We start from the raw sequence: 19,808 nt of genomic DNA on the forward strand, positions 1-19,808 counted from the left end.
GGATTAAATCTGGTTGGGCGAAGTGAAGAGTGCTACGGGTTTCCTTTGTGACCCCGACATGCCAAATAGATTGAAGGAAAAATTCTACCGCACGGCAATCAAACCAGCACTGTTATATGGTACGGAGTGTTGGGCAGTGAAACACTGTCACACTCATAAGATGTCGGTGGCGGAGATGCGTATGTTGAGATGGATGTGTGGTCATACGAGAAATGATCGGGTGAGTAATGAAATAATTAGGACAAAAGTAGGGGTTACATCTATTGAGAATAAAATGAGGGAAAACCGACTAAGGTGGTTTGGCCATGTAAGACGAAGAGCGCTTGATGCGCCGGTTAGGAGGACTGAAGAGTGGCAAATGGATGTAGTGGTGAGGGGTAAGGGAATACCTAAGCAAACTTGGAGGAGGGTGATCGAGAGTGATATGAGTGTATTGGGGATTGAGGAAAATATGGCAGTGGATAGGAAAGAGTGGAGGGAGAGAATTTGTCTCGCTGACACGACTTGATTTTCAAGTTTTTATATGATGGTTCATGTTAGCCGACCCCGAATCATTTCGGGACTAAAGCTTTGTTGTTGTTGTTGTAGTAGTAGAATCAATACAAATCCTTTATTTTAAAAAATTTAAACGATATAGATTAAAATTATCTTTTTTTTTTTTCTGCTCTATATTCCATTCCATTCCTAATTTGTTTTAGGGAATGTTTCTTTTCTTTTGTGGTTAATAATCAACAAAACTTCTTATCCAAAAAAAAAAAAAAAAAAATCAACAAAACCGAGCAATTGGGTTGTGACCAACCCGAATTTCAAACCTTGAATATATTATTACATACCAAAAAGAAAACAAACCTTGTTTGTTTGTTCTTTTGCTACGGAAAGATAACTAACTTTCAAAAGAAAACATCAGCTCTCCTCACCAAAAAAAGACTAAAAACAAAAATTAGCTCATACCACAAATCCACACCTACCTGGAAATTAGCATTCCTTAAACCCTAAATCATATCTCCCTCCATCTTATTATATATTACATTCAGTTCAGACCAAATCTTTCTATAGTGAAACTGAACTGTAAAAGCCATGGCCATAGATACTCCTCTTCTTCTTAATAACCATAGCAATAGCAATAATGGGGATGAAGAAGAAAAGTCAACTAGTTTTGTTACAGAATTCAAAGAAGAATCAAAGAGGCTATGGCATATTGCAGGCCCGGCTATTTTCACAGCCATTTGTCAATACTCATTGGGTGCACTTACTCAGACCTTTGCTGGTCTTGTAGGTGAGCTTGATCTCGCCGCTGTCTCCGTTGAGAACTCTGTCATTGCTGGTCTAGCCTTCGGTGTCATGGTCAGTTCAGTTCTTCTCTTCTTCCTCAACTAACTTTTCTTTTTTGGGTTTATAACACAGAGATTCATTACTAATTAAGATGCTTTATGTTTGGGTAAAAATAGTTGTTAACAATCCCAAATTGGGTAATTAGTGAGCCATTATATCTGCAATCAATTTTACCCTTTGAATGAAGTAAGGTCTATTTGTATAGAGCTGTCTATTTCAATGTTGGGTCATTTGGGGTCAATGGACACAAATTTATTAAGAAAATGTGGTAAATTGATGTTAAATTTGTCATTGAATCTGGAAATAATGCAATATACGAATGTTTATATTTGGGACGGAAGTTTCTGTCCTAAATTTATTTTTTTTTGTTATTTTCTCTTTGGAGTCGGGGTCGATGGACCCTCTATGACCCCTATTGTTCGGCCCTGTTCACGTTCTATATGGCTCTCTACCTTCACATGTGTTCAATTCTCCACTCAATCAAAATTTAACCGTTATTGATAGTCATCCACTAAATTTCATTATAAATTTTCATGGAAGTGTTGTAGTCTCGAGAGTGTAGATACACTTACCTAAACTTTTGTAACAAAATAAATTTTTTTTTTTTTTGTTATAAATAGGGATCAAAAGCAAACAGTTGTATCTTTATTAGTACCGACTAAGATACTTTATGTCTGGTTTGGTAAAAGGAGCATTGCTAGTAATAGTAATAAACCTGAATTTTGTTGTTTTGAGTTACGTTGAGAAATGATAAAGATAGTAAATTTATTTGTAGAGACGTCAAAATGTTATCCAGTCATAGTCGTATTATGTGAATCTATATATTCAACATAATTATATATGATACAAATGACACAAAAATGATAGTCATATCAAATGGGTCGTGTCAAGCGGATTGTCTCTGTAAATCGTATTGTCATGTTAGAAATTGACAAGCTTATTTATGTGCAGTTGGGAATGGGGAGTGCATTGGAAACATTATGTGGGCAAGCATATGGAGCAGGGCAGCTAAGAATGTTGGGCATATATATGCAAAGATCATGGGTCATTTTGTTGACAACTGCTTGCTTCTTGGTTCCTATATATGTTTGGTCTCCTCCTATTTTAGAGCTCATTGGAGAGACTACTGAGATTTCTGAGGCTGCAGGTTACTCCTCTTTTCCCTTGTTTTTCTTTTGTTTGTTAATTAGAAACAAAAAGATTCCTCCTCACTTTCTGCTGCTACTCTGTCAAAAACAGCCGCTAAATATTATCCTTAAAATGCTTACTTTTGAGTGGGGAATTCTGCAGGAAAATTTGCTCTATGGATGCTTCCACAGTTGTTCGCATATGCACTGAATTTTCCTATACAAAAATTCTTGCAATCACAGAGGAAAGTGTATGTAATGGCCTGGATATCAGCAGTAGTGCTGGTGTTGCATGCTTTTTTCAGCTGGTTGTTCATTCTCCATCTCGGTTGGGGCTTAACTGGAGCAGCTATCACTCTTAATACTTCATGGTGGCTCATTGTCATTGGTCAATTGTTGTACATTTTCATTACCAAATCAGATGGTGCTTGGACTGGCTTTTCATGGCTTGCTTTTGCTGATTTGTGGGGTTTTGTCAAGCTTTCTCTCGCTTCTGCTGTTATGTTGTGGTAATTTTTATCTACTTTTTCATCTCCTTCTGGATCTCAATGTCTGTATGTTAATGATGTTATTCGGAAAACTTGAATTGCAGCTTGGAATTTTGGTACTTAATGATTCTCGTTGTTATAACTGGTCGTTTGCCTAACCCTCTCATACCAGTTGATGCCATTTCTATCTGGTAAAGTTTCTTTCTTTTCTAGCTTTAAACTGTAAAAGTATAATGCAATACCATACCATGTAGGTATTGTCCAAAAGATCATTTCTTCAATTAATTTTGTTTGGAAATTTTGCAGCATGAATATTCAAGGATGGGATGCAATGATTGCACTCGGGTTCAATGCTGCGATAAGGTGAGGAATCTACTTATTCTTTATATTCCAGAAAAACAGAATGAAACAAGACATGATCATAAGTAACTAACATGTTTTTATGAAAACAGTGTGAGAGTATCAAATGAACTCGGAGCTGGTAATTCAAAGCTTGCAAAATTATCAGTGAAAGTGGTATCAATAACATCAATCGCAATAGGTGTTGTTTGTATGATCCTTGTTTTCTCAACACGAGAATATTTCCCATACCTCTTTACAACCAGTGATGCCGTGGCGGAAGAAACGACTAAACTAGCTATCTTGCTTGGTGTTACTGTACTTATGAACAGCCTTCAGCCTGTCTTATCTGGTAAGCACTAAAACATTCATTCGTCTTCAGCCTGTTCGTTATATCTCATCTGATCTGATCCGCTGCTGCTTGTGTTAAAGGCGTTGCTGTCGGAGCTGGATGGCAATCTATTGTTGCATACATCAATATTGCTTGTTACTATATTGTTGGATTACCGGCCGGTATTCTCTTGGGATTCACATTTAGTTTTGGCGCTGAGGTAAATAACTTGAATCAGAAAAGATTTTGATGATCATAAACAGTATAATATTGACTACAGAAGACTATAGGATATTTACTAGCTTATTCGGGACCAACAATTACATTTATCAACTCAAATTTCTTCTGTGCTTGCTGATGCATATCTTGAGTCTCCTCTTTCAGGGAATTTGGTCCGGAATGATCGGAGGAATTCTCTTACAGACCATAATCTTGATTATACTCACTTCAGTAACAAACTGGAAAAAGGAGGTCAGCATTTCTCATTCTAGTTAGTTCTTCCACAAAGTGGGTTCAATTTGCTAACAATGTATTGATTTACAGGCCGAAGAAGCTGAGAGCCGTGTTAGGAAATGGGGAGGAGCTGCCATAGATCATTGATCTAAATACAAGTTAATAAAGCTGACAAGGATTACACCAGCTTTTTTCAGACAGAGGAACATCAAGTAGAAGATATGGATTCCTTTTTCCTATACAGTTAGAATCAGAATCTTGATTGAAAAGATGCATTGATTTCAAGCTCAAGTGATGTTTTTTTACCAGAATGAGTGGCACATTGATATTGTTGTATTCAGGAATAGATTGATGATTTTTTTTTTAGGAGAAAACATTTGTATGCCATTTCTACAATGGTTTAGTTTGATAATTTTGTAATCTTATTTGAAATGTCTATGCCAAGGAAATCTGAGTAGTTTGTTCACAAATTAAGTGTTTCTGACTTTACTAATCAACCATGGAGACCAATTTAACGAGACTAATATGATGCAGATCAACTTGGAAATCGGACATGATTCAAATGTAGAATCTGTTCATCAGGGTGTCGGGTCTAATCGGGTTTTGCAACTGTGTGTAAAGTTCTGGTAATTTACTGAGATGACAGTAAGGCAAAAATTGCAGAAGAAAGGAAAAGAATTGTGCAGTAAACACTGCAAAATGCAAATGAAGTAAACTTCTCTCCTCAATATAGTTAATTAAACAGCAAGAGGAAAACACAAAACACATTTCCTCAACAATGACATCTCTTCATCCAATGTAATCATCAATTCTTAAAGCATAAACAAAGTTGCACCAAATGAGAATAACATAATTCTTGCAAAGAAAGACAACTTTATTCCGCGTCAAAAGTTATCACATCAATTTCCATTGAAAACTTTAAACTGTAAATTTTTTGACTAGAGATCAAGGTTGAAGAAAACAAATTACTCAGAAATATCCATCCTTGTGAACAAAGGACAGAGATCCAATATGTTCCACAGGCTAAGTCACCAAGATGCTTTCTTAACACCATTCAACATACCATTGGACGCCAATTCACGGAAAACAATACGAGACATACGGAAAAACGAATAAACACCACGAGAGCGACCAGTGAAAATACACCGATTCCGGAGTCTTGTAAAAGAACTGTTTCTAGGCAGCTGGGAAAGCTTCTGCTGAAATTTCTCACGTACTTCAATAGGTAGTTCTGGATCCCTAACAAGGGATTTGAAAAGATTCCGCTTCAATTCAAATTTTTCAGCAAGTAATCTGTGTTTGTGATCTTTTATGCACCGATTCTCTTCATACACAGACATCTTTCAATCGATCACACTACAAGAATAACACAAAAATCAGAAGAAACGATGAAAAGGGAAGATAAGGAAGGATTAGAAGGAAGAAAGACTAAGGAGTTAGCAGTTTGAAAAAACCGCTAGGGTTTTGGCAGTAACAAGCAAACGGAAATGGAACTATCAGTGGCAGGAAAAAGCAAAAGTAGAGATAACAGGACTAAGTTTTCATTCAGATAAATGGCAAGGGTAGTTTTGTTATGAAAAAGATTTATCTAGGCAATTCGTGTCATCATGTCATGTCAAATTTCGCATTACTGTCAAAAAGCAAGACACGAACACAACAAGTAAACTTATTCCTGTTTAAAACTCAAACACTCACACGACTACAAACAAGAAAGTACAACACGACAGGAGTTACACGCTAAAATAACTAAATGTGTTAACCTGACATGACCCAACCTGCTAACACGAACCCAACCTGTTAGACAGATACCTGTTAACACGACCCAACCTATTAAAATTGCCCAATATGCTAATATAACTTTAAAAATGAACAACATAAACTCATCAAAATTTGCATAGAACATATAAAACCATCAAATACTTTAAATAATCATCAACTAAAAACATTCATCAAATTAAAATATCCATCAAATCTGAAAATATGGATAAGCATGCATCAAACCAAAAAGAGAGAGAAGGTCCTTAAATTTTTAGCTGGTGTATTTCATAAATTAATTCATTCCTTTGCCCTTCTTTTAGAGACAAGTTCTGTCTCTCTGACTTTTCCCTTTGAGACCTAACTGAAGTGACTTGGGCACTTCGCATTCAAGCCAACCTAAATCATACTAAAAATCAGAAGCAATTTACATCTAAATTCAAGTTACTCATAGATAAAGGTCCACAAAATATTTGCTTTGTTTCCAACCATACAAGAAAATGAGATCATATTCATTCCAAGTATTCCAATTCATTCTCATTTCCAGAAAGAACTACATATGACCTTATTGCGTACCAACTTCCCATAAGTTTTTAAGAATTGGTTTTTGACTCAACTCTCTGCAATACTCTGCGAATTTTGGTTTACTAAACTGATAAAACTTGGCATTATAGCACAATAAACTTCCAACAGAAGATTTTATCAAGCCAGAGCAGTCAAATTAGTTCTTTTCTCATAATTTATATATCAGCAAATTAGTAAGACTCGAGCTTCACTGCTCATTATTTAAAAAAGGCATAAAGCTCATTTGGATCCCTGAACTATACAGCCAAAATCAATTAGCCCCTCATTCTCTTCAAATCAACAATTGAGTCCCTAAACTTTAAAAAACCCATCAATTAAACACAAACTAACAGATAAATTTTACTAATATCTTGTAGATCAACCACATTTCCTAATTCTGATGCATTTTCCAGAGCTGGGAACATGCCATTCAATGCTTTTGGTGACTGTTCATTCAACGGCAGCATTGAAACTCATGTGATGAAACAAAGGCTGAACTGTTCTTTGATTTCCCAAACCATCAAAATCAGCTACGAGAATTCCACTTCTTAAAGGCTTAAACACATTCCTGAAGTGGTCGAATTTTGTGGTTATTGAATTGCAGGTCATTGAGAAATTTCATGTCACTGAACCAAGGACATTTGAACCGGAATATGCATTCATATTGATGAGGACGACCAGTGCAAAAATCATGGATTCGAGATGAATTATAGATAAGGGTTGGAATTATGACAACCACATGTAAATTCATAAGTATTGAGTTTAATCTTTTGGACCAGTTACAGAACCGAAGAAGAATGAAAACAAATGTTAATAGAATTCCTGCATATACAACGATTGCCATTTTCTTCCACTAGACAAAAGAAGATGACTGTTTTTTTAAAAGAAAAGATGGCTATATTAATTGTGTTTAATTGATGGATTTTACAAAGTTTAAGGACCCAATTGCTGATTTAAGGAGAATAAGCGGTTAATTGATTTTGACTCTATAGTTTAGGGGCTCAAATGAGCTTTATGCCTTTAAAAAAGAAAGTAAATAGTCTGAAAAAAAAACTGTAAGCAACGCGAAGCATATACAAATTCTATTATGAAATTATGACACAGAAAAAAAGAGAGATAAGTTGCAAGTTTTCCAAATTCAATACAAGGGTTTCAAAAATCGAAGGGAATGTAATGTTAAATCCCACTTCAAACCTACTGGATTCAAATTGGGAGACATTCTGTACAAACATATCCTAGCAAAAGGAACAGAAACTTGATACTGTAACTGAAAATGGAGCGGAGAACTTGCCTTAAGGAGTCTGATACTCCGATCTACAAGACGCCTCTGGGTTTCCTTCAAATTGCGATTGCGATTGCGATTGCGATTCTCTGATGACTGCAGCAGAAAGAATGGTTTGTATATAGTTATTATATACATATGGACCTTTGTTATGAAGCCCACTGGCTTTTCCATCTCATTTAGGGAAGAAAACGGGTCAGGTTAAACTTTTATCGTCTCATTCCCCTACCTGATATAGTTTTTTAATCAATAAAAAAAAAATAGTTTAATGTTATCCCTCAAATAATAATATTTTTTAATATATAAAAGATTTACAACGGATAACAGGTACCAAATACTCTGAGAGTATTCATATACCCATCACGGTATATTACTACGTCTACCGTATATAAGTTTTTTTAAAGAGAAAATCACGTATAAGTTACTCACAAAAAAAAAACTAACAAACTATCTAAAATATTTATTGTATTACCAACACAGTTACAAATAACCTACTAAAATTCACGAAACTACTTTAATTTTTAGTTAAATTTGTTTAAAAGATTCAATTTGACAATCAAATAACAAAATTTGTTCAAATTTTCAATTAGTTTTGAATAAAATTGATCTTACTTGAAAATGTTAGAAATGAATTTTTACCATTTCGTATTTCTCCAAAAACCATTGAGATAAATTTGAACTCTAGTCCATTAATTACATTTTTTTTTTTTTTTGTTACAAATGAAATTAAACAAAACAGCAGCAAATCAGCACAAGAACACTACATGAACTCCCACCCCACCCCCCACCCCCCAAAAAAAAAAAAAAAAACTACAGAAAAATAAATCTTCAAACACATAGGCTGCCATTAGCAGGGTAAGGCTTTACCCCTCAAATCCATTACCAGCACATTTTGCATCTATGCGGGAGCAACCACAAGCTCTATGACTCCACCTGGAAAATCATGGGCTTTCTTAGCTAAAAAATCCGCACTTCGATTATCTTTCCGCAGGACATGAATTAGTCGGGCCTCTCTAAAACCGAATAGCAGCATTTGCGTTTGTCAAATTAAGGATCTTAAGGGATGGTGCAAGGGACAAATTTCTAAAATGAATTTTACTGCTTCCTTACTGTGAAACTCAATAATCAAATTTTTAATACACAGATCTTTGGACATCACGCCTCACCAGTAGGTGAGCCGTGTGGCTATCACGCCCCATCATAGTGGTGAGGCGTGATATCCCCACGCCCGCGTGTTGGGAGAAAAAAAAAATAACTCCATTTCCCACCCCAACACCTGAAAGGGCATTTTTGTCATTTCAGGAGGCAATGGGTGGAAAATTGAGGTTGGGTATAACAACACCCTTAATCAATGGTGGAAACTTGAGAGAGAGCAAACTTAATCGACATCTATGTTATCTAAATTTTAGATAATTTGAAATTCAAATTGAACCGAAACAAAACAAATCGAGATAAGCTAAACAAATGAAGATAAGCTAGAACTCCACCGATGTAGGGAGGAGCGACATATGTGAGGGAAGAGAGAAAGTGACTGAACCAATGAATAGATGTATACGGAACATCGCAAATCAAGAGGAAAGTGGTTATAACTTAGAGCGAAAGATAGATGCACGTACAGTGAAACCTCGATAAATGAATAATCTCACTTAATGAATTTTTTTTCCGGTCCCAATGATATGCATTTATCGAGATTTTACTGTACTTGGCTGTAGATGGTGTCTCTCCTAATAATTTATTGGGAACCACAGAGCAATCTTATCCTTTAACTTGAAATTGAAAAATAAATTCGTTTATTAATAGATACCATAAATAATACTATTGCTGTTTTTTATTCACATTACGTGATATATATGAATTCTAATTTAATTGATTATAAAAATACATTAATTTAGAGAATGACACATAAGAAACTCTTTTAATATGGTGCCACATCAGCATGTTAATGCTTTAATTGCTTGACATGTGGTGGTTTGTTTTCACACTTTACGTATATAATAGAAGATTTTATATTATCGAATATTTTTTTTGGATAAGTATAAAAGTAAAATTTGTGAATTTGTGTATATATTTAAGTAGTTTAATAATTTGCAAATGCTGTAACTCACACTGAAACGAAGGTTTTTACATTTTTAATGACCACGACATGGTTCTTTTATTGCAATGAGATCAGAGATTAGGATCATTATCTAAGATATGATAAGATTAAACCAAATTAAGAAAGTAGATAAATTTGAATAGCTTTAATGAAAAAAAATCTGTTTTGTTTGTTTCATTCTTTATCAATTATTTAGGCCCTTTGGGATGATTCTGTACTAAGAAATGGCATTTTTAGGATCCCTTTTATTTTTTCTATTCGAAAATTTGAAAACTATACTCGAAAAGAAAACTATAGAAAAGTCAAATGTTTTGTCAAATTTCAACTAATCTCACCGTTGAAATGAAATTATATTATAATTAGCGGAAAGAGAGAATATTAAAATGGCATAGATTTAGCTGTGGTTATACGCGTCTCCAAAACCCAGAGAATCTTGTTTTGGTTTGGGGTGTCGTTGTAGACGAATACAGGGTAATATATGCATATATCTTCCTTATAATCCCAATTCCTATTACTTAATTACCCATCAAATTGGGTTTTGATGATCTTTCCTTCATCGTCAAAACCCAATTTGGTATAAATCTCACACCTTTTCACCGTTTTTTGTCCAAATTTGACTTTGAATTTGCGTACAATTCAAGCACTCCTAACCTACATTCTTAGCGTCTTTCTCTTGTTATTTTCTCTCTTACACGTGAACTCTCCTCTTCTTTTCTCAATTTTACACAACTGCTTCTGCTTCTGCGTCTGTACAATAGATGATTGTAAATTGCTGCACAGGAAGATAGAGAAGGAGTTCAAAACTGTTTTATTCTTAGCAAGATTGAGCATTTCCTTCGATTTTTGTGTCTTCTGTGCTGATTGGGATCTCATCTGATCTGGGTTTGTTCTGCTTCGACTATATCTTTTCTAGGTGAGTCATTCCTCTTGCATTATATTCTTTATCTCTCTATTTGGAAACCAATACAAGATGTTCTATGTCGTGAATCTGATGGGCATGTTGAGCGGCAGCAGTGGCAGTTTCTATATCTGCATATTGACTTCAGATGATAAAAAGTTTTGATATTATGCAATATATTTGTAGCTGAAATGTTCTGGGCTCTTCAGTGCTGGTTGATGATTTTGCTTTCTATAGTGTGTTTATAATTTCTGATGATCCTTAAAAGAATGTAAATTTTTAATAGGATTGCAGAGTTAATTATCCTAGCCCTTGTTGAGATTTTATTGAATTGCAAGGATACTTAGGTAGCTACCAGCTAGGCAACCCATTTACATTGTTATTGTATAATCAGTTACTTGTGGATTTGCCTTCAACTACATTTTTCTTTGTATTTGATTACATAATCTTTAACATTGTCACCTATGTAAAGTTAGTTCCAGACTTAATTTCGAGTTCAAAGCAGGTCCCAGAGCTAAGATTATGATATTTTTGTGCAATCAGGGATAATTGTGTGAATGCTATCTTTCAGGTAAGAACTTCATCGACCATGAGCAAATGGCTTAGCAAATTTTTTAAAGGCTCCAGCCATAATTTATCAGAAGGTCATTACCGTGGGAACTATGAAGACAATTCTAATTATTATGCACCTTCTACTTCAGGCGTATGTACCAAGACCACTTCTTTGCCATCAATATTATATGTTTGTATTTCTTTGTAGTTGCATTAGATTGTTAAGTCGGGACATGCGAATAACCACCTTTATTACTTCAATTTCACTACTATCAAGAAAATAAAAATTTCTGTGGATTTTTTTTAAAATGCTAATCCTGATTCCATCTTTCTTTTCTTATTTTCGCTTGGGTCGTGGATATAGGTTTCATGGTCAGAGCAGGAGAATGAAGAGATTGACCGTGCTATAGCTTTATCCCTTCTAGAGGAAAATCATAGTGGAAGAACTGTTGTTAGTAAGTAATGTCTGTTAGATGCTGATCTTAGTTCTTATGTATTGTTGAAGAATTACTGCTATGGATTGTGCTTCAACTGTTGCATCCTTTTGTGCAAACTAGTCCTTCTAAAACATTTCCTTGACATTCGGAATACTTGTTTCTTCCAGAGAAATAATTGTGACGAGTGAGTGATATGTATGAGATGCGTTATTATTATTGCATTGTTCTGTGTTGCTGTCTGGAATTTTACTTAAACCATTCCAAATATATTCATCTAAAATCAACAAATGACATTCTTAAAGAAATTTCAGCAATTAACTGATGATAAGTGCCGTTACTCTCATGTTCTTACTTCCTATTGTATTGGTACTGGGTTGACTTATTGGCAGTCCCTTTCTCAATTGAAATAATATATTGAAAGGTTTAAACCGCAAAATTAAGTCATTGTGCTAAAATGATTAGCTTTCGTCCCAAGACGAGACATATTGTATGCCCTTTCCATGCATGACAACCATTTGGAGTTTCACATAGAAATGCTACTTCATAGTTTCTCTCTGTAAATTTTACTGCTCTTGTATAACTTGTTAATACAGCATTTCTAATGCTATAGGATTTGTAATCAAAATGCTGCAGCTTCAATTTAATTATTGGTGTCTATCTATATTGATATAAAACAAGCTATATGATTATAATTTTGTAATCAGAAGTCTTTTACAATGTAGGTATTATTGTTTGTTCAATTTTGCATCTGCTTTGAGTGTTGGAAAATGTGAAAGCTGGTCTTCCATCTGTCAGGAAGTTAGTTAGAGCATCTCCAATAGAGGGTGCCTAAAATAGCGCCAAAACTTAACACATAATCCCAAAATATAATATTTTATTGTCTCTTTCATCCACATCACTTTTGGCAACCTTTACTTAAAAAATGCTCCAGCAGAGGTTGCTTAAAAAGTTGCCATTATAATCCTACAAATTATTATTTTATTATAAATATTAAAAATAAAAGGCTCCAGATTTTATTATTTCTAGGAGAGGGACCACAGATTTTATATTAAAAGATAATAAACAAGGTTGCCAAGAGGTTGCCAAAAATTGGCAACTTTCCTTGGCACCCACAATCACTCCAATAGTGGGCACCCCTTAAAAGTTGCCAAACCTGATGCCACATCAGCTGACACTCTTTTGGGCACCCTCTATTGGAGATGCTCTTAAGACACACTTAAGGTTCATCAATAAGAAGAAAGATATTTGTACCTGCTATCATGTATGCATTTTGTTTATTATCGATGTCCTAGATTCATTTTTTACAGTAATGTGATTCTTTGATATGTCAACAATTGGTCTGTCTCTTCTACGTTCAACTGTAAAAACTTTTTGCAATTGTTAGAATGGCTAATAAACAATTGAGCCCTCTCTCTCCATTTTTTGAAATTCTTTTATACTCTGCAGCTCATTATCTAATGATTGCTACAATCTAAAAGTTTATGTTTCTCAATTACTGGATAGATAATGAGAGTCAACTGGAAGAAGATGAAGAACTCGCCAAAGCTCTACAAGAAAGCTTGAATGTTGAATCTCCTCCTCGATATGGAAATGGATATGGACATGGACATGGACATGGTCATGGACCTGGATATGGAAATGGATATGGGAATGGAAATGCAAGCGGAAACGCATATCAAGGAAATATTTATCAACCTATTCCAGTACACTTTCCAATGGGATATAGGTACCTTCATTGTATTTCTGAATAATTTTTTTAAGCAGTTCCATTATTTGTTTTGCTTTCTTCTTCATTCATCTACCGATAGATGCTTGTTAAATGCTGCTGAGAAACCATCAATTGTATCTATGTCATTCACCATTATTTTCCCCACCTCCTTCCATTAGGAAAGTGACGAAAAAACAGCTCACACCTACATTTTTATGGTTTGTTAGTTGTTACCTTCTTCATTCCAATTCCCTTCTTTGTCTATTTTAAGGTCCTTAATTTCAATTGAAGATTCTGAAAAGGTGGTTAATTTTTTAACTCATACTCTAGTTTCATTTCATATTTTGGTTATCAAATCACTAATTGAATAATCTTCTTGTAATGAATTAACTATTTTGTGCTGTATGATAACCTTCTTTTTTCTCGGGTGGTTCATATTTCCTTCCTGGTTTTTAAATACTACATTGGTTAATAAGTCTGTATGCATAAGTGAGGAGGATGACACAAGAATGCTGTCCTTTTATTTGGCAGGATTTGTTCTGGTTGCAATATTGAGATCGGTCATGGAAGATTTCTGAATTGTCTTAATGGATTTTGGCATCCAGAATGTTTCCGGTGCCATGCCTGCAACCTACCAATTTCTGATAATGAGGTGCAAACTAGAATCCTGGCGAGCTGCCAATACAACTTTTTCCTTTTTAATGACTACATTGTTGTTCCATCATTGACTATATAACTAAAAATTTTGTTTTGATGGAGTTGGTTTGAACTGTTACACATATTTTCTTCTGCAGTTCTCTATGACTGGGAATTACCCTTATCATAAATCTTGCTACAAGGAACGCTACCATCCAAAATGTGATGTTTGCAAGTATTTTGTAAGTATTCTCTCCCATATTAATTTCAATCTTGGATAGTTGTTTGCATCAGGCCAGGGTTGGAATTTTCTTTTCACAGTCAAATACTCAAACTTTGGTAAAATGAACATCTCAATATATTATTTTATATAAGAGATCTAAAGTGTATTTATATGTATTTATATTTTAGATCAGATAACAGCAAACTACCGTATTCTTACTAGATACTTGCACATTTCAACATTTTGTTTCCTTTACGTTTTCTCTTCCCTGTCTAGACAAATTCATTTATTGCCAATAGCAAAAGATTATTTCTAGTTACTTGGATGAGGTTTTGCGTAAATTGGAATGCAACAAGCTCAACAACTCTTAGGGTTTTCTTTAGTTTTCGCTGTGTCGTGTCCAATCATGCCACTCATTTTCAAGTCTTTGACTTGTTATTGATTATATATATATTTCTTCTGACAGATTCCAACAAATACTGCTGGTCTTATTGAATATAGAGCTCATCCTTTTTGGATACAGAAATATTGCCCCTCTCACGAACATGATGGCACTCCTCGGTGCTGCAGCTGTGAGCGAATGGAGGTTTGTAGAATACAGTTTAGTTGAAAGTTGAAACTTTATGGGTAAAGCTCTGACGATATCATTCCGTAACAAAATATAAATTTCAAAACATGCAGCCTCGGGAGACTGGATATATTCCACTTAATGATGGTCGGAAGCTGTGCCTAGAGTGCCTTGACTCTGCAGTAATGGATACAAATGAATGTGAACCCCTTCATCTTGATATACGAGAATTTTATGAACGTTTGAATATGAGAGTGGAGCAGCATGTCCCGCTTCTCTTGGTTGAAAGACAAGCATTGAATGAAGCTAGAGAGGGGGAGAAGAATGTAAGGGAAAATGTGCTGATTTACATTTCATGTTTCTAGAGACAAGAAATATTTTACTTGTTGATTATTGGCTTGTTGGACATGAAGTCAAACCTTTGGCTCTTTCGAAAATATCCATCTGAGTTCCATAAAATGCCGTAACCTTATATTACTTGAAACAAATTGGAGAAAATGTCAAGTGTATTATAAATCTTTTTTGAAACTAAAATTGGAGTTTAAATAATTATGGGTTTCCAGTTTTGTCTACTTTGTATGAAATCAAACAGTTGTATGACAATCTTCGGACCAGGAGGTACTGGCAGAAGTATGACATTGACACATTTGTTTTAGAAAATTATGAAAGAGAAAATATGCTTATATCAAAGCTACAAACGTTATTTTACTTATTTAAGTAGAATTCTTTATACCATCAGGTCTTTTTTTTCGCTATATATATATATTGCTGGATTTTGAAGATTATTTCTTGGGCAGGGCCATTACCACATGCCAGAAACCAGGGGACTTTGTCTTTCTGAAGAACAAACAATCAGTCGGGTAAGAAATGCTTCTTTCAACACCTTTGTTGGGCATTTTTAATTGGAATGGATTGTGGTGCACTTAGGTGTTTATTGGTGGGAAATTTGTATCATAACGGCTTTGAATGATCAGATATTAAGACGGCCAAGGTTTGGGGCAGGAAGCCGATCCTCAGGACTGGTCACAGAGCCTTACAAATTGACACGCCGTTGTGAAGTGACAGCAATCCTCATATTGTTTGGCCTCCCAAGGTATATCTTATGTTTAGATATTTTTGCTATTCAACTTCTACCGAAGGTATAGTAAACAATATAAATTTGTTGTTCTATGAAATATGAGTTGCAAGTAAATAAAAGCACTGGTTATAACAAGAACTATGACAGGAAACGAGCATGTGGAGTAGCAATGAAACAAGAATATACTGTCTTGGTAAAAAAAATTGAAAGAAGTCCATCTGATAAACCCATGTAAACGTTAAAATCATGCAAAATACTATATAACAGAGCAGAATTGAGTCAGAAAATGCTGAGTTATTATTAAGGGAACATACAGATCTTTGGGAGTTCCGATGAATGAAACGAACTTTATACCATGAGATTTACGTAACAACTTAAGGGACATGTTATTGCAGTGTCCCTTGAAATATTAATTAGGTGCGATAGAGTATAAAAATATCACCCAGATACCTTTTCCTTTGATTTATTTTAATTGCATTGCATCTATTGCAGCTAACAAGTGATTCTGTTAGTTATTTGCATATGGCTGCTAGTATGAAAAGGACCCTGAACTTATCCATATTAACTTTTTGCGACAAATAGGCTTTAGAACTATTCAACTAAATACGAGTTGCACTGTGTCAAGAAAAAGCGGGGTCTATATTGGACATGTGCAGGTTTTAAGATTACTCCTCGTATCTTGCACGACCCCTATTAATTTTGGATATGTAACTATTAGTTGGGTGTTTCTTGATATATCTTCTCATGCAGGTTGCTTACTGGATCAATTCTGGCTCATGAGATGATGCATGCATGGATGCGACTTAGAGGTACCTATATTTATATTTATTTTAGTTCATATTCTTTTTAGCACTCACATAAATTGTGGTAATATATGATAGCAATTTCTTCAGACAAAAGGATACCCCAATTGTTGACTGTATTTTGGTGATCCTGAGCTTCATTTTATTCTTTGAATTGTTTAAGGTTTCCAACATCTGAGTCAAGACGTTGAGGAGGGTATCTGCCAGGTGCTTGCGCACATGTGGTTGGAGACTCAGCTCAATCTCAATCTTGCGTCTTCCTCTGCTTCCAGATCTTCAAAACGGGGCACAGGATCTCCATTTGAGAGAAAGCTTGGAGACTTTTTCAAGCATCAAATTGAATCTGACACTTCTCCAGTATATGGAGATGGATTCAGAATGGGCCAGCGAGCCGTGCAAAAGTATGGCCTTGAAAAGACACTTGAACATATTCGAATGACAGGGAGGTTTCCACATTGAAGATGTCGGAATACAACTTTTTCTTTTTTTAATTTACACAGTTACGAAGCTTTCGTCTTCTTCTCCCATATGACCCAAGCACACTGCACATAGATTGATTCACTAGAGAGGCAGTTTTCAGGAGTGCCCATATTTTTTAGGTCTCAGGGCTATGATGCCATTGAACTGAATATAGCAATGTTTCATATCATTTTAATGAGAAATATTCATTCTTTTCATTCTGTCTCGTGTCAATCTTAATTCTGGTATAAGGATCTTGCTAATCCTTCACCGAATATTTGATAATTTTTTGGAAGTACGAGTCAAAATCATTTATCAGAAATTTGTTTGCTCAACAAAAGAATGGAGATCTGCAGATTTATTGCTCAGTAGAATAAAAACTACAACATTTTAGATGAACATTCACATTTAAAACATTGGTCCTGAAATATGTACTAAGAACTACTACATTGAAATTAATTCATCTCTCAAAATTTGTTTCTCCAATTGATGAATGCCACAGAGGTGCTGCTACATCAGCAGATTTAACGTCCAGTGAGTCTGATTTCTCTGAAGCTGCTTGAATTTTCAACAGCAGAGACACTACTTCTTCCATGGCCAGTCTCCTTGCTGGTTCTCTTGTCAAGCAGGCCATACTTACTCTAGCAAGTCGTAGAGCCAGGGTTTTTTCATGGCTTCGACAGAGAGCAGGATCAATGAAGAAAAGCAGGTCTGTTTCTGCATTTTCTTTCTGCGCAATTGAAATGATCGCTGCAGAAAGTAGTACTTCACTTCCATCCTGTATAAAGACAGCATCCTTCCCTGTGATCAACTCCAGAAGCACCACTCCGAAAGCATAGACATCCATTTTCGGAGACACTTTCCCTGTCTGCAAATATTCCGGCGCCATGTAACCTCTAGTCCCCTCAACATGCATTGTCGTGGCAATGTTTGTTGTTCCCCTTGCTGTTGCTCTTGCAAGAGCGAAATTTGCAACCTTCGCTCTTAGATTTCTGTCTAATAAAATGTTGCTGCTGTCTATGTCCTTGTGCACACATGGAGGGTCAGTGAAGCTGTGAAGATAGTAAAGTCCATTGGCAACATCAAGAGCAATCTGAATCTTCTTTTTCCAACTTCCGGTTTCTTCACGCCTCGATAGCCATTCTCGTAGACTACCATTTTTCATGTACTCGAAAATGAGATAGAAACAACCAAGATTCTCACACACACCGTGAAGCTTGATCAAATTGAAGTGGTTGAACCTCTTCAAAATGTTCACTTCTTTCGACACATCTCTACTCGTCTTCTTTACAGCTAGAATATCTCCATTAAACTCACCCCAGTAAACAGAACCCTTGATTCTGTGTTTAGAACTGAAATCTTCAGTGGCTTTCTTTACCTCCTTAATTCCGAAAACTTTCAGGGTATACTCAACGCTTGCAATCTCAACACGAAGATCTCCAGGAAATCCTTGTTTAACTTCAGCACCGCTTTCAGGCACCCTCTTTCTACTCTCTCTGTGAAACAGAAACAGAATAGCTAGAACGATCGCCAGTAGAAACAAACAAGCTACTGCAATCCCAACCCTTTCATATAGTTTTCGCTTCGATCTCTTACTTTCAGGACTATAAGGCAAGGAAGGCAGCATGCTTGGCGGCTCATTGTGAACTACAGTATTCAAACTGGTAGGCTTAGTAGCAAGAGGTATCAGAATCGTTGTTTCCGTGTAAATCACAGAGTTTTCTCCCAAACCATTTGCATCTAGTATAATCTCTAAGCTTACATTGAATCTATCAGCTATATCAGATATCGAATCACCGGAATTAACAGGATAAGTAAGTAGAAAATTCGTTCCATTCCTAATCTGGTTAAGTGTAGGACAAGCACAACGAAGTGGTACCTGCAGTTCCTGATCAAGACTCAAATTGAATTCGCTGTGTGTATTCGCTCTCTTGATATCAGCACAAGTCGAAAGTCCCTTGTACATTCGAGTAGCTATGACATAATACGTTCTGTAATCATTGCTGACACGATATGTAGAATTGGCCTGATAATACTGGCCTAAACAAGAACAATTTACAGGAACTATCACCTCTTTGTTTAGAGGAAACTCGGACTGCGGCGTAACTTGGTTGAGCTTTGCAAGCTCTTCTTTGTTTGTAGAAGTGATGGATGAAATAGTAGGAACCGAGTTATAAAAAGGTTGAGATTTGAAGATTAGAAAAGCTTCACAGCTTGTGGTGTGGCCATTACAAGTGTAAAGAAGTGCAGAAGAAGGTCCAGTGTCTTCACTGGTGTTGCAGTCAAAAGCAGAACTTGCTGAGTAGTTTTGCTGAGCAGAAGCTAGTGAAGTGAAGAAAAGAATTAAGAGTAAGCTAAGAAACAAGTGGTCCATGGAATTTGGAAAAGAAGTAATTTTTGGGGTGAGAAAGAAGAAGGGTGGTTACAGGGATAAGCAGTTTAAGGAATATAAAAAGTTGGATTAGTTGAACAGAGTTTGATTTGACTTGTTGGAGCATTAATTCATCAGGAGGAGTACAAAAGGAAGCTCCAAAACGCGCAATTTGTGGCCTAATATCTGTATTAGTTTAAGAGAAGAAAAAGGAAGATTGACTAGATCAAGTCTTTTGTGTTGTTATGTTTTCAGACATAGATTCTTTGTCAACAAATGAGAGTATTTGCAGTTACTTAATTCAGATTA

At 35.5% G+C, this 19,808-nt stretch overlaps 3 protein-coding genes across 3 annotated transcripts; 2 read left to right on the plus strand and 1 right to left on the minus strand.

The window, feature by feature from the left end:
• The first annotated feature begins 873 nt into the window (after positions 1-873).
• LOC136235599 (protein DETOXIFICATION 33) lies at positions 874-4,642 on the plus strand. The gene is made up of 9 exons (XM_066025392.1): positions 874-1,344; positions 2,284-2,479; positions 2,623-2,968; positions 3,052-3,138; positions 3,254-3,310; positions 3,400-3,638; positions 3,719-3,837; positions 4,002-4,088; positions 4,161-4,642. Exons 1-9 carry the CDS (start codon positions 1,078-1,080, stop codon positions 4,215-4,217), a joined length of 1,455 nt encoding a protein of 484 aa, XP_065881464.1. The 5' UTR covers positions 874-1,077; the 3' UTR covers positions 4,218-4,642.
• Positions 4,643-10,138: 5,496 nt separating this feature from the next.
• On the plus strand, positions 10,139-17,349 carry LOC136235598 (protein DA1). The gene is made up of 12 exons (XM_066025391.1): positions 10,139-10,679; positions 11,236-11,367; positions 11,581-11,671; positions 13,157-13,379; positions 13,893-14,013; positions 14,156-14,239; positions 14,687-14,806; positions 14,902-15,114; positions 15,586-15,648; positions 15,763-15,881; positions 16,617-16,675; positions 16,833-17,349. The coding sequence occupies exons 2-12, from the start codon at positions 11,254-11,256 to the stop codon at positions 17,126-17,128; spliced, it is 1,503 nt and encodes a 500-aa protein (XP_065881463.1). The 5' UTR covers positions 10,139-10,679; positions 11,236-11,253; the 3' UTR covers positions 17,129-17,349.
• A 207-nt stretch (positions 17,350-17,556) lies between these two features.
• LOC136235597 (lysM domain receptor-like kinase 4) lies at positions 17,557-19,808 on the minus strand. Its single transcript, XM_066025390.1, has one exon. The coding sequence runs from the start codon at positions 19,500-19,502 to the stop codon at positions 17,589-17,591; it is 1,914 nt and encodes a 637-aa protein (XP_065881462.1). The 5' UTR covers positions 19,503-19,808; the 3' UTR covers positions 17,557-17,588.

Source organism: Euphorbia lathyris, chromosome 7, assembly GCF_963576675.1.
Source record: "Euphorbia lathyris chromosome 7, ddEupLath1.1, whole genome shotgun sequence".
NCBI classification, from domain to species: Eukaryota; Viridiplantae; Streptophyta; class Magnoliopsida; order Malpighiales; family Euphorbiaceae; genus Euphorbia; species Euphorbia lathyris.